Source organism: Phycodurus eques, chromosome 12 (genome assembly GCF_024500275.1).
Source record: "Phycodurus eques isolate BA_2022a chromosome 12, UOR_Pequ_1.1, whole genome shotgun sequence".
Taxonomy (NCBI): domain Eukaryota; kingdom Metazoa; phylum Chordata; class Actinopteri; order Syngnathiformes; family Syngnathidae; genus Phycodurus; species Phycodurus eques.
The window spans coordinates 1135614-1151570 of NC_084536.1; the positions used below are offsets into that span (position 1 = coordinate 1135614).

Here is a 15957-nt window from a genome sequence, read left to right on the forward strand (position 1 = left end):
CTGAATGCAGCACGGCACGGACCAATCGGTTAAGGGGGCGGAATTTATACAGCTTGACGTTTGGTGAGAATATCCAATCACACAATTCCGGTTTAGTATTTCAACCAATCACGAACGTTCTGGCTCTTCCTTAAACTTGACTGTGAGAGCCACGGCAAAGAAAAGGGAAAAAAAACAAAAAACAAACATGCAAGCGTTTGGTCAGTTATTTGTTTCGGATCCATTTTTATTTAAACATATCAAATGATGGTCGCCGGAGAATGACCCACGGCGATAACGGTAAGCTTGATAGTTGTTTTATTATTTGCTACGTTTGTCAACAAGTCTGACTTCATTGTGACTATCAACGTGTACTGGGTTATGATTCATATTTGGCTTTCGGGTGTGTTACTAGTGTAGCGAAGTGCTCTCCGGGCTGCCAAGGCACCGTTCATTTCCCTTGTGACTGTGCCGAAGTGCCCCTGGGCAAAGTGCCCGCTTCCTTGTGAAACCCTTTTCTAAAATGTGCCCTGTTTTACTTTTGTCGATCCTTATGAGGCTTTTAAACTTAACCGCTGCTGCGTCTGTAGTTTAAGTCGCCGTAATACGCAGCACGCCAAATCACCACAGAAGTCATCCAAAGGTACTTTTCGATGTTGAAAAGTGCGAGCACAAGCCTGAAGGCATCGGTGTTCAACGTGCGGCCCGAGAGGCATTTGTGGACCGCTTATTCCAATCATCAGAACAAACGACACACGCAAAAGCTTTCATTCTGTATGCAAAAGAGGATTTTGCACTTTGGTAGTAGTGGAAGAGGCGCACAAACGTATCACGGAGGTTCAGATCGTAACCTAATTATTTGATCTCTGTGATAGTTTGCGGGAGGCCATTAAAGCCATGTTTTATGGAAGTACGAAACTGAAAAACTACGGTCCATATTCGAGCGTACTAAGCAGTACTCCACCGCTACAAGATAGCACGCATTTTTTCCCCCCAAAATGAGATATCACACTAATACTTTTTGCTTTGTCACCATGGACACCAATCAGAGATGAAATTGTTTCATGAAAAACCTCTAGGTTTTACTGCTTAAGCATATTGTTTTGGTTTGAGCATTTTTCATAAACAAAAGGTGAAGTGGGCACTTCTCTTGTTTGCATTTTTCTGAATGTGGCACTCATCCCTTTAAAATGAATGCTTGTCTAGCAACGTTTGTACAATCGAATTAAATGCAGTTGTGTTGTCGGTGGCAGAATTACTGCAGAATAGAGAGAGAAACCAGTTAGTAGCGTTCTTGAAGGTGAAGACGCAAAGATGGAGCAGACTAACGAGAGCATCGTGGGCCTGTGGCAACATGATTAAATGATGGTCCTGGTCCCGGTCCCGGTCCCGGTCAAGGTCAAGCTGTGCACATCATTCTGACTTCTGGATGTTCCCGGTGAAGCAAGTCACATGAGTGCTGTGTGAAGAAGGACATGATACCAGACCCCGCGTCTGCAGCCGCATCCGGACCCTCTAAGCTTAAGTACCTTTTTTTAAAAAAAAAAAAATAATAATTTTTTTTTACCTTACACTCAGTATGTTTCCGACGGGCTCGTTTATTTTGAATCGCCGTACAATAATGTCTGTTTGTTCTTGGCAGTAAAAGCTCAAGCCAGGCCGAGACAAACTCCTCAGGAGCTGTCAACAATTCCGAGGATGAGTCCGGCAACGAGAACCGACGCAGGAGGGGGGTAAGTTGTTCATGCTGCTTTCCAGAAAACTGGAAAATCGGAAATTTAAGAGCCCCGGCCAGGAAAAGTGCCGCTCAGAGTCTGATTGGCAAAGTACTAAACCTCCTTGTCAAAAACTGTAATTGATGTAAACAGGTCAATGGCAGTGAATGGTTGGCTTCTAATTGACGAGTGTACTCGTCAATGGCAGTGAACGCGTGTGTCTTTGTGTAAAACGCAGCGGCGTAGGAAAAGAACTCACAAGGAAGTGGAGAATGTCACGAGCGAAAGGGCCGAAAGTGGGCGCGGCAGCGTCGGAAAGGACAACGTCTGCCGCCGTAAACGCGCGCACGCGGAAGCCGTCACTTTGTTCGATGTCATCTCCATGGGTCCGAGCGCCATGCGGGTAAGATCCACCGTTACGACGTGCCGGTACTTTGCCGGTTCTGATCGACCCGTGAGCAGGCGGTGATCGACGGCTGGAAGGAGGCGTACGCCGAGGACAGAGACGCGGCCCTCCTCGACCTCGTCGGCTTCTTCGTCCGGTGTTGCGGCTGCAAAGGTGAGCGGCCGTCAATCGCGCCAAGACCCTCGTCTCTGAGCGTCTGTGATAATGTTTTTTTGCGTTTGTTCTGCAGGTGTGGTCACAGCTGAAATGTGTCACGCCAAAGGCGACCGCAAGGCCACGGACAAGATGGTGGACGAGTTGGCGGAGGACTCGGATGAGGTTGAACGACGATAACAACTGGTTGCATCTGTCACTCGAGTTTTTGCTAATCGTGTACATGCGACATATTGCGTGTTAGGTTGCCGGGCTGCAGTCCAAGAAGTTTCTGGCTTTTCCGTGGATTCTCACAGTCACTTGGCCCACGCATGCAGTAAGTAATGTCTCCTTTGCCACCAATCAATCAGTCAATCAATCAATCAATCAAATTTACAATGAATGGAGGAAACCGTCAGTAAATAATTCTATTTTTTACATCGATTATTTTGACTTCATATGACAAGAAAATTCAGTTAAATTTGTTCATTTACATTAAATAAATAAAGCAACCAAAAAAATAGTAATTATGATTCATGGACAGTCCCGATTACCAGTAAGTAAATATTTTAAAATCTTTTAAAAATATTTGTAATATATTTTACTTTTTTTTTCTCTACGTAAGATGGACGAGCACACAGTCTTTAACATCCACCAGCTCTATGATGTCATGGAGGACTGGCAGAGGTTTCCAGTGGAAACCTCTGGATCTTTGACACTATGTCCAATTTGGACATTTTCTCCTCGGGGTGTACTCCCCTTTGTTGCCATTGGTTTAGCCGTTAAGGGCTGTGTGTTTAAGTTATTTTGAGCGAACATTACATTTACACTTTTACACAAGCTGCACATTAAGACTACTTGACATGATAGCAAAGTGTCGTCCCATGAAATGTTATACTAACATATTTACAAAAATGAGGGGTGTACTCGATTTTGTGAGCTGCTGTATCTATTTTAAATGAATGTCGAATGAGCAAAAATACTCACGCAAGAATAATTTCCCACAGTTGCCAATATTTCCTCCAATTTGTAATTTACAATTGACATTAATGAAACTTGTCAATTTTTGCGTCGACAAACAAAACCTGATGGGTTAAAATCGTCGATGGCGGCAATGTGTGACCGCGTGTCATGTGCCGCTTTCCTTCCCCCGCGCACTGCAGGACAGCAGCGAGTACCCGCTGATCCAGCCGGCGCCGCGCGGCCGACGCTTCCACTCGGAGCTGTGCGACTTTGTGCGCATGTTGGTGTGCCGGTGTCGGCGCAGCCTCCTCTTCGACAGCTACTTGATGACCGCGCTCGTCTCCCTGCTCTCCCACCTCTCCGACTCTCGCGTCCGCGCTTTCCGACACACCTGCACGCTAGCAGGTAATGACACAAACAAGTTGGGCGTTTTGCTTTGAAGCAGCCACGTGTTTTTTCAAGATGAAAGCCACGTAGAGACTTAACAGATGGGCAATGCTTGTTTGCAAAGAATTTTCGTCATTTTGTGCGTGGTTGTAGATAAGATTAAAGAGCAATTGTAGGCTGCACCGCTGTACGATTAGGGGGGGGAACCACACCTCAAAAACACACCTTTTTTCTTGGACCCCAAACAATTAGAAGTTGGCTGTTTTTCATTGGACTGCAGCCATTTATAACTTGTGCCACAACAACAACTCCTTCAATACATTTTGGGAGAAACGCTGCACTTTGTAATAGTACATGAGCACTAATAATTTTACTTTTTTTTTAATTACATTTTTTTTACTTACCGATTGTTTTTTAAAATAATAGAAAAAAACAGATTTTAATGTTTTTAATGAAGTCTTTTTTCTAAGTATGAATAATAAAACCTAGTGGTTCGTTGAATGCCATTGCGGTAATTTTATACTAAATAGTTAAGTATGGATAAAATATAACCTTCTATGTAATGTATTGCCATGCGATTGGCCGGCGACCGGTTCAGGGTGTACGGTGCCTCTAACCCAAAGTCAGCTGGGATTGCCGCCAGCTCACCCACGACGCTAGTGAGGATAAGCTCCACACAAAATGGTTGGATGGATATAATATAATACAATATAACAAAATGCATATTTAACTTGAGAAAGTTGTATGTTTTCGTGTCCCTTCTGTATTATAAAACAATCTTTGAATGTTATTAAGTTGCAGTTTGACATACCGTAGCAGTCAAATGTTTGCAGAATGTAAAGTAACTGTGTGTGGAGTTCCTCATGGAAATGTCTTAAGTCCACACGTTTTGTCTGCTCCGCCACATTTACTGCAATTTTGAACTCCTGCAAGTCCACTTTGTCATATTAAATACCGTATCGCTGGTGTCGGGCGGAAAACCTCCCATCTCCGAAACCAGGACTTTCGAGGCACGTTTGTTGAACCATTAACGACGCCTCATCGAAGAGAGCAAGCCATTTTCAACACTTTCCATGGGTCAATAATTTTCATCCATTTTCTACCGCTTATCGGAGGTCGGGTCGCGGGGGCGGTAGCTTTAGCAGGGACGCCCAGACTTACCTCTCCCCAGCCACTTCATCCAGCTCTTCCGACGGGATCCCGAGGCGCTCCCGGGCAAGCCGAGAAACGTAGTCTCTCCGGCGTGTGCCGCGTCGTCCCCGGGGTCTCCTCCCGGTGGGACGTGCCCGGAACACCTCACCGGGGAGGCCTCCGGGAGGCATCCTAATCAGATGCCCGAGCCACCTCATCTGGCTGGAAACTCATTTCGGCCGCTCGTATCTGAGATCTCGTTCTTTCGGTCGCGACCCGCAGCTCGTAACCACAGGTGAGGGTAGGAACGTAGATCGACGGTAAATCGAGAGCTTCGCCTTTCGGCTCAGCTCCTTCTTTACCACAACGGACCGATACAAAGTCCGCATCGCTGCGGACGCCGCACCGATCCGCCTGTCGATCTCCCGTTCCGTTCTTCCCTCGCTCGTGAACAAGACCGCAAGATATTTGAACGCCTCCACTCGGGGCAAGATCTCATCCACGACCCGCAGAGGGCACGGCACGCCACCTTTTTCCGACTGAGGACCACGGTCTCAGATTTGGACGTGCTGATTCAATAATTTGTTGGGTCAATAATTTGTACAAAGAAAAGAAAAATAACAAAAAAATATATGGAATTGACCAAATTTGGAGATAGCAGGTTTGGGCCTGACGCCGGCATTGTACTACTTTCCATATGTCAATGGCCTATTTCTTCCTTTGATGTGTTTCCCATCGTTTTGATTAGCGGTAAAACTGCTGAGCTCGCTGACTGACGTGGCTGTCAGTCTGAGCACGAGTGTTGAAAAAAGTCCAAAGCTGCAGCAGGCGCAGAGGCCAAGCCGACATAAGACTCAGGCAGAGCGAGCGCTACAGAAAGCGGAGGAGGTACGAGACGCGGCGCTTTCCTCTCGCCGGCACACCGATAACATTCCAAACCTTTGTCTTCAAGGTGCGGGAGAAAAGAGGCGAGCTGGAGCGCACGATGGACGTCATTTTCAAGGCCGTCTTCCTCAAGCGCTATCGGTACAACTACGCTGTGCTTCTCCAGACGTGCTGTCGGGAGCTCATATTTTTCTGTGCGTGTGTTTTGCCCAGTATGTCTTTATTTGGCGTTTTCATACTGACATTCAACATAGCAAAACAATCAGCACAGTTTTGGTTTTTGTGTCCGGTATAGGGCTGCACGATATTTTGTCATCGCGATGTACGCGTGTGGCGTGGTGAGATCGCAGGGTTGGCTGTGATGTTAGTGTACTGGAAGATACAGTGAATCAACTGTAATATTAAAAGTGACCAGCAGAGGGACCTGTTGCATTTCCTATTTTGCTCTTCAGAGTGAAACGAAGCAAGCAAGGTGTGTTCAGAGACACTGTGTAAATGGTAGTGACTGTGTTCTTTTGTAATACAGCACATCATTGTAAAAATGGATTACGAGGAAAATGTATTTGTAGCAGAATGCTTCAGTTATACACTGTATGATCACACTGTGGTAAAAGGGAATTTATTTTGTTTTGTCATAAAAGAATAGATACATAATTTTGTTAATATACCGGGTGATTGAAATTAACACCCTATTTTTAAGTCATTGTAATTGATTTCTGAACTATAGTTCTTACAAGAAAGTGTATTGCATGGAGTTTTATTTAAAATTCGATACAGGCGGCAACATTAGCCACCAGTTTCTCAAGCTGCATGGGAACCGCATGAACTGATTTCACAAGGAACTCTTGTGGAGTTTGCCTGTTTTCCCTGTTCCTGGGTGGGTTTTCTCCGGGGCACTCCGGTTTCCTCCCACGTCCCCAAAACATGCACGGTAGGTTGATTGAAGACTCTCAATTGCCCGTAGGTGTGAATGTGAGTGTCAATGGTTGTTTGTTTCTATGCGCCCTGCGATTGGCCGGCGACCGGTTCAGGGTGTACCCCGCCTGTCGGCCCAAGATTGCTGAGATAGGCGACCCGCGTGAGGAAAAGCGACACAGAAAATGGATGGATGTAAAAACACCATTCAAGCAACAAGTTTTTTTTCCTCGTGTTATTGTTGCAAGTCTCCTTAAGAGATCCCAATCCCCGATTGCCTCGTGTTCTTTGAATGTGGAAGGTCTTGTTGTCGTTGGCATGGCAAAGAGCTGTGTGCGCGTGCTCGACAGTGACGTGCATCCGGAAATCCGTTCCCTCTGCGTGGAGGAGTTGGCCTTGTGGATGCGGCGCTACAGCTCTGTGTTCCTCACTGACACTTACCTCAAATACATGGACTGGATGTCATACGACAAGGTGAACGAGATATGCGGCGCGCATGGCAAACGCAATTTTCCATTCCCAACAATGCTCTTTGCCTTCGGTCCTGTAGATTCCAGATGTGCGTCTCAAGTGTGTTTTCGGCCTGCGGAGTTTATACGGCGATCCCGTTCTTCTGCCCGAACTGGACCTCTTCACCAGCCGCTTCAAGGTAACCGAACGGCGCGAGCTCGAAAATGTGAGGTTGAAGTGCAGGATTAAGCAATGACGCGAGACCGTGAACACCGAGCGATTCAATCCACAACTAAACATCATACGTGCTGTACTTGTAATGTTTCAGCTTGGTAAAAGTCAAAGTGGTAAAAGTCGGCGTTCATGTTGTTCAAATAAATAATACAAATAGGAAAAGGTTTTTGCCATTGTTTCATTTTTGGGCCAATTTTTAGACAATAGTATTTATATATCACCAAATTGGCCATATTTTCATATTTGTTCAGATATCAATACTATTGGTCAATTCCCACGTGGGTAAGTAACATGGTCATTATTTAATAATAGATCATTTTGATAATTATAGCTTTCAGCAAACAGAAACCCCAACCCGCCCGTCTCATATAAAATGATTATAATATTACGTCAGAAACAATGAAACTGATTTTTAATGTAGAAATTAGGCAGGAATCTTCCCTCTGAAAAGTGTTAAGCAAATGAATGGCGCCGTCACGATGCCCCATCCGTAGCGCTCGTCTTGTCTTCCAGGATCGTCTGATCTCCATGACGCTGGACAAAGACAACGAAGTTGCTTTCCAGACCATGAAATTGCTGCTGCTCATCTCCAAGTTGGTCCCCGCTCCTCAGTATCAGAGATGAGACTTTTTCTTTCACCGTCGCGTCGGCTTCACGGCCCTGCATGTCTGGAACCTTTCAGAACGTGCGAAGATGTGCTCAGTGCGGATGACTACGAGCTTCTCCTGCGGCTGGTTTATTGTTCGCAGCGCCCCCTTGCAGCCACAGCTGGTGAGCTGCTGTTCTTCAGGTAGGCGCTTTTGGTAAAACGGCAACAACAACAACTTGCGAATCCAATGACCCAAAAATGCTGGACAATATTTCACGGGGAAAGGCTGAAAGGATGTCTATGTTCCGCATGTATACTGGTAATATAAAAACACGAAACTAGAGCACAATCATTTCTTCAAAAATACACTGATTTTTTTTTTTAATTCAATAAAAAAGAAACCAAAAACTTCCTGGAATGTTTGAAGTCGAGTCCAAACGGATCTGGTTTGTGTTTCTGTCAGGCTTCTCGGTGCCGATGAGGCGGCCGCTAACAATCGGGATGAAAAGAGTCAAGAGGAGGAGGCTCATAAACGACAAAGTTTTGCAAGACTCAAGGCCCTGCTGGAATTCTACCAGAACTCTAAGGTGTGAGTTTCCCCCCCCCCCATGGAAATGCCTGCCATTGATGTCCATGTGTGTACACTAGCTGCACGCGCACGTGGTCTACCTCGTGGACAGCCTGTGGGACTGCAGCGGAGGCCTGCTGAAGGACTGGCCCACTATCACCTCTTTACTGCTGCAAGACCCTCACAGTCCCTCGCCGGGTACACGTCGGCAAGATTTGCGCTCGCTCTTGTCGGAGCGCCTTGTAAAGAAACGACTGTCGCTTGTTGCTAGGCCTCACTCGGGAGGAAGAAGCGCTGCTAGCGGAGGTCGCGCTCGCCTCCGTGCGTCAGGCGTCCGAGGGGCCGACGCTGGCCGGGAGGAGCGGCGCGAAGAAGGTAGCCCATTTTGTACGCTCGGTCATATTGCTCCATATTTTAGGCAGTAAGGATGAAGGCAAACCGGATGAGAAAAAATCATAACAAAGGAAGTGTTTCATGGGAAAAGTGTATATACAGTGGAACCTCGATAAAACGGACCGTCGGGACTGAAAATTGTTTCCATTGGTCACTTAAAATGCCGTTGACGAAGTCTGTCAGTTCTGGAATTTGGCCACTGTTGTTTACTGGCGCTGTGGCGCAATGCAGGCAGAGAATGGGACTGACGTATTTCCTGGTCACCGATATACAATGTGACCGGATCCTCCCTTGCCTACGTGGCGGCCGTGTTGAATGTGGGGCATTGACGTGGCGGCCATGTGACGATGGCATCTCGTCTCCGGTTTCCTCCCACATCCCCAAAAACGTGCGTGCTCGGTTGATTGAAGACTCTAAATTGCCCGTAGGTGTGAACGTGTGCGCGAATGGTTGTTTGTCTATATGTGCCCTGCGATTGGCTGGCGACCGGTTCCGGGTGTACCCCGCCTCTCGCCCGAAGATGGCTGGGATGGGCTCCGGCGCGCCCGCGACCCCAGTGAGGATAAAGCGGTGCGAAAGATGGATGGAATTCATAGCGAGCCATTGTGTAATAACACTGGAACAATCAAGTTGTGCTTCTCCCAGGTGATGAGTTCCAGAGAGAAGAAAGTTCAGCTTGATGACTGCACAACGCTCACGCAGCATTTCCTCACCGTGCTTCCGCACTTGCTGGCCAAGGTACGCCCGCCCGCCCGCCCGCCTGGCAGCCTGCCGCTCGTTATCGTCCGTTTGCCACGGCGTTACGTTTGCGTGACACCTAGCGCTTCTTCAAGTTTTCAGCTCGCTGGGACATTGTTGCCTCCTTGATGAGGATTCCTCAGTACTTCCTGCCAGAGAGCCCCGCGGCCCTAAACACACAGGTCAGCACTGCGCCCTGATGCCCGTGCCCGTTTCACACTCGGTGAAGTCGAGAAGTTCAATTGGACGTTTTTGCGATGTTTACAGTGGTGTCGGTTAGCCTGTCAGTCAACAGGATTGAGGAAAAACTTTATTTTTTTATTTTTTATTTTTTTTTTTATTAAAGCTGCGTGGTTTGATATTCCAAGGCTTACTTGTCAATTCTCGTTTCACTCGGCAACCTGAAATTTGCTCGACGTGTCTATCGTGAGGAGACCCGGTAATTTAACTACACATTTTCTCCCAGTATTGTAATGGATGACAATTCCGTAAATGTTGTCATTAAATTAGGTCGTCTTGTTCCATGTAATTAGCGACGCATGTCGGCCATTTCCCAATTTCCAAAAGTTTGCGTTTTTGCCGTTACGTGTGAGTGAAAAAGGATCAAATTCCGAATGATTCCTCTCCGCAATTGATCGATTGTTATGTGTCAACTTGTTCTCAGTCGGTCTCCAGACTGTTAGCGGACATCGGACTGGTCCTGGAGGCCCACGCGGACGGCGGCGTCCCGGAGGCGGCGTCCCGCTCCTTCCTCCGTCTTTGCGCAGAGGAGAGCACCTGGGGCCCCACGGCGCGGCCCGCCAGGGATTCCATGGTCCGGGGCTGGGTGGAGCACCTGCAGGTCCTGCTGACCGACTCCCTCGAGGTGAGCGTCCGCCAGGGCTCGCCGCCCCGTTGATTCGGGAGGCTGTCCGTCAACCGGCCGAAGTCGGCCGATCGGGAAGCTTGTTTTTATCCGACGCTCTCGCAGCGGCAGCAATTTCGAGTCGTCTTCGATTTTATCCGACTTCTCCTCTCCGTTGGCAGAGCAGTATCCATCGGGATTTGTGTCCCTGCAAATATCTTGTCTCAACTTTCATTTCATTCATTCTGGGTGAGACAAGAATCGTATTTATTTGAAAGACCACCCGTCCCGGTGTGTTTGATGTAGCTGCAGTTAAAGCAGGAATCGCGTAGTATCCAGAGTTTTTTTAGTCGCCGCAATTTGAACGTAATCTTCAAACTCTCCGAAATCCGTTTGCTCGAAGACGCTTGGTCGGCGGGAGTCGCTGCCGTGCGAACGATCAAGCTCTCATCTGCAGGGTTCCATCTTCTCTGCTGACGAGGAGCAAACTGGAGACATTTTAGTCACACTGAAGAAACTCTGCGCTTTCCACAAGTAAGTTGTTCAAAACAAATCGGATGCTCGCCGTGATCTCCCGCTGACGTTTTTGGACGCTTTTCGACAGCTGTCACGATCTGTCCCGCTGGAATCTCTTCGACCTGCTCTCCCCTCTCCTGCCGGTAGACGGCGGCCAAGAGGGGGCGCCACCTCAGGTAGGTCGTGACGTTTCTCTTTGGGGTTTTCAAATATTTCCAAATATGTCCAAGGTGTGTTTACATACAGCAATCCCTCGTTTATCGCGGGGGTCTCGCTCCAGAAACCCCCCGCAGTGGACAAACTCCACGAAGTAACGGACAATTATTCATTGTATTGTTTATATCATTTGAAAGATTTCGTAAATGCAATTCAATGTCAATATCCGCTATATTAGAGAGGTACCAGTATTCTATTTGTCCACTTGAGGTCGCCGGCCGGACACGCCTTGAATAGGCACACCGCTCCGCTCGAGTGACATCGACGCCAACCCGTGCGAATGTGCCAAAGACGGGAGATTTTTTTTGGGGGGGGGGGGGGGGACGACCGTTTGGCACTATGCATCGTTGGAGGCAGGAAGGAGTCCCGGCAGCAGATCCTGCTACTTCCCAGAATTCTTTGCATTGCTCTTTTTAACTACAGGTTGTTGTGTCTTTTAGCTGTGCGGCGGGCTAACTTTGGTATTTGTGAATCGATTTCCTAAAAGTCGGACCGCGGCCCGCGTGATACACAGCGGCTCTCTGCTCGTGTTCGTTATGTCGCCAAGTCGTTTTGTGACTCGCTAAATGTACGAGTTGAGATTACTCGGTAAGGTTTCTTTTTCTGCAAAGAATAAGATCGCGCTTGATCTTATGTAACTCATTGCTGCCACATTCCAATCAAATAGCCAATAAAGCTAACTGCACTACACTAATTTTAGAAAAAAACAAAAAACTAACAATCCATGATGCACTGAATCTGCAGTAAGTGAACAGGGATGGAGCAAGGGATTACTGTATCAGCAAGAAAATAATCCAAACTCATCGTATGTTCTTTTTCGTCACAGGTGTTGAAGGAAGTGTTACAATGTCTGTGTTACTGTGTTTTCTGGTCTCTGAGCACAAGCGGTGAAATTCTGACCTCCAGGGTGAGTTTGTGCAATCTATAATACATAAACTGTGTGAAAAATGGTAACTAAGATGATCATTCTCGCTTCTGAAGCGACTATTTCCGTACTCGGAGGACTCGTGGAGCTAAGTGAAAAAAGGGAAAACCAATATTAGCAACGGTCGGCAGCGCGCTTCTACATTGCTGCCAAGTAGCACAATGATGAACATTTAGTTCAATTCCAGCCCAACGGCGCATCGTTGAAATCCGCGTGGTCACGAAAGTATTGTAACGGGTGTTGGTCAGCGATATGTTGTTGATTTTGCGTGTTATTAGGGAGAGGCCGAGTGCCAGAGGCGTCAGTTGCGTGTGCTCAGCGAGGCAAGTCATCGTTGTCTCTCCCACGCCGACCACAGCGTCAGGCAGCAGGTAGCGAGCGGCCGAGGGAGTTCCGATGATTCACTGGTTCCTTGCTCAACCTCGTGTGTGTGTGTTTTTCCGTTTCAGGCATTCCTGGGAGTGTGCGACGTCCTGAGCGCTCACTCCTACCAGCGACGAGTGTGGCATCCCACCTCCCGGAGCCCCCTGCCCTACACGCCCACGCCCAAACTGCAGATGGCGCTGTTGAACTTTGTGTGCAAGAACGTCTTCGTCGACCCGGACCGCGACCGCCAAAGCGAAGGTGAGAGGTTACGTGTTGACTAGTTTGTAGATATTAACTGCACTTTAGTTGTTTTATGGGAGCGGTTAACGCAGCGTTATTCTATTATGGAGTCAGGAGGACATTAGTCTGAATATCGCTCGCAAAAAGATCGAGCCGGGCACAGAGAAACAACCAACCATTTACGCTCACGTTTACACCTACGGACAATTTAGAGTCTTGAATGTACTTTATGATATTTATATCGAGATATTAAGTATAGTAGCCATAATAATTTAATCTGTGCTTGAATATGATGTATATGTGAATCCTATCCTATCATATATATATGAAAAGAAAACTCTATAATCTATACATTTTCATTTTAAAATTCTATATATTTATTGGTAGATAATGACAATATACCAATAAAATATATATTCTAAAATAAAAAATGTAAATACTTAAATAGCCGCCACGGTGACCGACTGGTTAACACATCTGCCTCACAGTTCTGGGGACCGGGGTTCAAATCCCTGCGGAGTTTGCATGTTCCCCGTCGTGCCTGCGTGGCTTTTCTCCGGGTACTCCGCTTCGCTCCCGCATCCCAAAAACATGCACGCTAGGTTGCTTGAAGACTCTAAAATTGTGAATGTGTGCGCGAATGGTTGTTTGTTTCTATGTGCCCTGCGATTGGCCGACGACCAGTTCGGGGTTTGCCCCGCCTCCTGCTCGGTGATAGCCGGGATAGGTTCCGGCGCGCCCGCGGCCCGCGTGAGGAGAAGCGGTAAAGAAAATTGCAGCCGCGGCCCGATGGTTAAGCTCGTCGTCTGCCACCGTGGAGGGCCAAGGTTCAAGACCCCGACCGGACCGTCCGCCGACATCCCCCGGACTCTCGGCGGCGGCGGTGTCCTTGAGCGAGACCCCGATACCCCGAAATGCCCCCCGGGCGCTTCAGCTGCCCTCTGCTCCAGTGCGTTCCACTAACATGTGTATGCGTTCACTGTGATGGCTTCAATGCAAAGAACACATTTCGTGTGCATGCATGCATGTTCATGACAATAAAAGCTGATTCTTCTTCTTCTATGAATACTACTACTAATAAAAAACATTACTACCAATCCTGTGGCCCTTGGTAACTTGTCCCTTTCTCCTCTCCCTCCACGCGGTCTCGCTCAGCCGGCCGACACGCCGAGAAGGAGGAGGAGGACGAGGAGATGCTGGAGGATCTCGACGGACGGAGACGCATGCTCGCCGCCTACTGCAAGCTGGTCCTTCGCGGCGTGCTGGACATGAGCATGGCGGCGGACATCTTTACCTTCTACGTGAAGGTACATTTGGATTACATCGAAATAACAAGAATAGATGGGACGCGCTGATATGCAGTCACGGCTAAAAACATTGGCACCAATGTTTTTGAGCACAACTGTACCACTAAAAAGTCGCTTTAGGGAAAAACGAGTGACAAGGAATACTAGGCGAGGACGCATGAAGTTGATGAGAGATAATCCTCCATGAGGAATAATAAGACCGATCGCAAAGGCTGCTAGGCAACTCCCGACCAGGCGGAATTTTACAAAGCGCAAATTAGAGGATGGGCTCCATCAATTTTTTTCTTTTCTTTTTCTTCCGCAGCAAGAACCCTTTTGATCTTCAAAGGGGAACTAAAACCACATTTTTTTTTCAAGAATTCCTTCGAAACACGCTATTCTGATTAATATTGCATTTGTGGAATAAGAATGGAAAAAGAAGAACTCCTCAATCTTTATGAATCATTTTTAGGAATATCGCCATCTGCTGGCCTTGCTTCCGACGACGTAGTTGTGACGTTAGTTCGGGTCGCCGGCAGAGGGCGATATCGCCCAGTTAATCCTCATTTATCGCAAAAGTTACGTTCCAGAAAACCCAGCGAGAAATGAAATCTGTGAAGTAGCGACCAATTCTTTCTTGCATTTGATCAATTTACATGCAATACATTGCCAATAAATGATACTTTAGAGAGGTGCAAGTATTCCATTTGTCCACTTGAGGTCGCCATCCACACACAGGCGACACGGGACCAGCAGATCCTGTTGCATCCCGGAATTCTTTGCATTCTTTCTTTTTTGTAACTATGGTACCGTAGTTGTAGAAAATCAAGTTAAACGTTGCTCTCGTATTTGTTCCTGTCGATATTGTCACGAGTGTGCGCACGAGCGGTTCGTCGGGCCGGCATCGGTATTTGTGAATTTATTTCAGAAAACTCAGACTGGGGATTATGCTTTAAGCACTTTCCGGTCATGTTCTTTGTATCCACGAGCAAGGTGGTGATTTACCAAACGTATGACTTAATGTTGCTTTTTGCGCAAAGAGCGCAAGTGAGTCATTTCTGCCACATCAAAATCAAGGAGCCATTAAAGCTAACTGCATCAGAGATGTGCAGGTGAGTAACTGCACTATGCTGACCGACCGATTTAAAAAGGAATAAAGAAATAAATTGATGACCGCTTTCATCAGAATGGTGTGTTTTGACGAGAGCTGGCACAGACAACGTGTTTTTGCAAAATCGTTATTTTTTTTTTTTTTTTTTTTTAACATGTCAGCCAAGATGGCCGAAGTCAAAGCCGGACTCGGCCGCTCGAGCGCCGACGACACTAGCGGCCGCCTTTGTCGACTCGTTTTCTTCTTTTGTGGCGACTTTGCTGTCGCAAGGCTTCCTCTTGACTTGGATTTGTCGGAGAGTTGTGACTTTGTTGTTGTCGCCGTTCAGGATCATCGCGACTTCGACGACATCATCAAGGAGACCGTGCACAGGAGCCGACTCGTCGACAAGCTCGAGAGCACTCGTGCGCTGGTGCTCTCTTTACAGCAGGTGAACAAAAACACATTCACCAACTCAAGTAGGGACCAATGGGGACACGTTTTCGATTTGTGTCGCGTCTTCGCTAGCTGTTTGCGCGTCTCGAGCGCGAGCGGGACGCCGGAGGACCGCCTCCCGTCCGTCGGGGCGTCCGGACCTTGGGCGGCCTCAAGGAGCTGGCCAAACGCTTGGCCCTCACCTTCGGGGACCTCGTCAAGCTTCGCGAGTGCGTCGTCCTCATCCACAGGTCGGCGAGCGCTCTCTCGCGCGCGCGCGTGTGCGCGTGCTGTCGCTGCGCGTAGTGAAGCGCGCGCGTGACTTTTTGCAGGAGCGGCATCGAATTCGTCTTCCTGGACTTCGGAAGATCCGCCCCGGCGTTCCTGCCCTACTTGAGCGTCCTGGCCGAGTTCTCCAGCAAACTGCTCAAACCGGACAAGAGGACCGTGTGAGTACGGGCGACGTTCCGAAGAACCGCCGTAATAAGTGAAATCTGTGAATTATGACATTATTCTACCACGTTATAGTTTCCTCCGTACAATCCGATGGCAAT

The 15957-nt window shown here is 47.8% G+C and overlaps 1 protein-coding gene across 5 annotated transcripts in view; it reads left to right on the forward strand.

Annotated features, from left to right (window-relative positions):
- The window catches only part of si:ch211-269e2.1 (cohesin subunit SA-2), a 19039-nt gene continuing 3082 nt past the window's right edge, over positions 1-15957 (forward strand). The window contains exons 1-29 of one of the 5 annotated variants that reach the window (XM_061691163.1): positions 1-279; positions 1233-1504; positions 1622-1712; positions 1933-2097; positions 2157-2253; positions 2330-2418; positions 2498-2569; positions 3396-3600; positions 5462-5601; positions 5666-5739; positions 6864-6987; positions 7064-7162; positions 7711-7790; positions 7880-7987; positions 8250-8373; positions 8435-8552; positions 8626-8729; positions 9393-9485; positions 9581-9667; positions 10150-10350; positions 10733-10863; positions 10934-11021; positions 11888-11968; positions 12265-12357; positions 12436-12610; positions 13748-13899; positions 15318-15419; positions 15497-15654; positions 15736-15852. In XM_061691163.1, coding sequence (XP_061547147.1) covers positions 1455-1504; positions 1622-1712; positions 1933-2097; positions 2157-2253; positions 2330-2418; positions 2498-2569; positions 3396-3600; positions 5462-5601; positions 5666-5739; positions 6864-6987; positions 7064-7162; positions 7711-7790; positions 7880-7987; positions 8250-8373; positions 8435-8552; positions 8626-8729; positions 9393-9485; positions 9581-9667; positions 10150-10350; positions 10733-10863; positions 10934-11021; positions 11888-11968; positions 12265-12357; positions 12436-12610; positions 13748-13899; positions 15318-15419; positions 15497-15654; positions 15736-15852 — 3218 coding nt within the window. In that variant the 5' untranslated portion in view covers positions 1-279; positions 1233-1454. The remainder of the gene's footprint in view (positions 280-1232; positions 1505-1621; positions 1713-1932; positions 2098-2156; positions 2254-2329; positions 2419-2497; positions 2570-3395; positions 3601-5461; positions 5602-5665; positions 5740-6863; positions 6988-7063; positions 7163-7710; positions 7791-7879; positions 7988-8249; positions 8374-8434; positions 8553-8625; positions 8730-9392; positions 9486-9580; positions 9668-10149; positions 10351-10732; positions 10864-10933; positions 11022-11887; positions 11969-12264; positions 12358-12435; positions 12611-13747; positions 13900-15317; positions 15420-15496; positions 15655-15735; positions 15853-15957) is intronic. The other 4 variants (XM_061691162.1, XM_061691165.1, XM_061691164.1 and 1 more) reach the window with 4 other exon arrangements.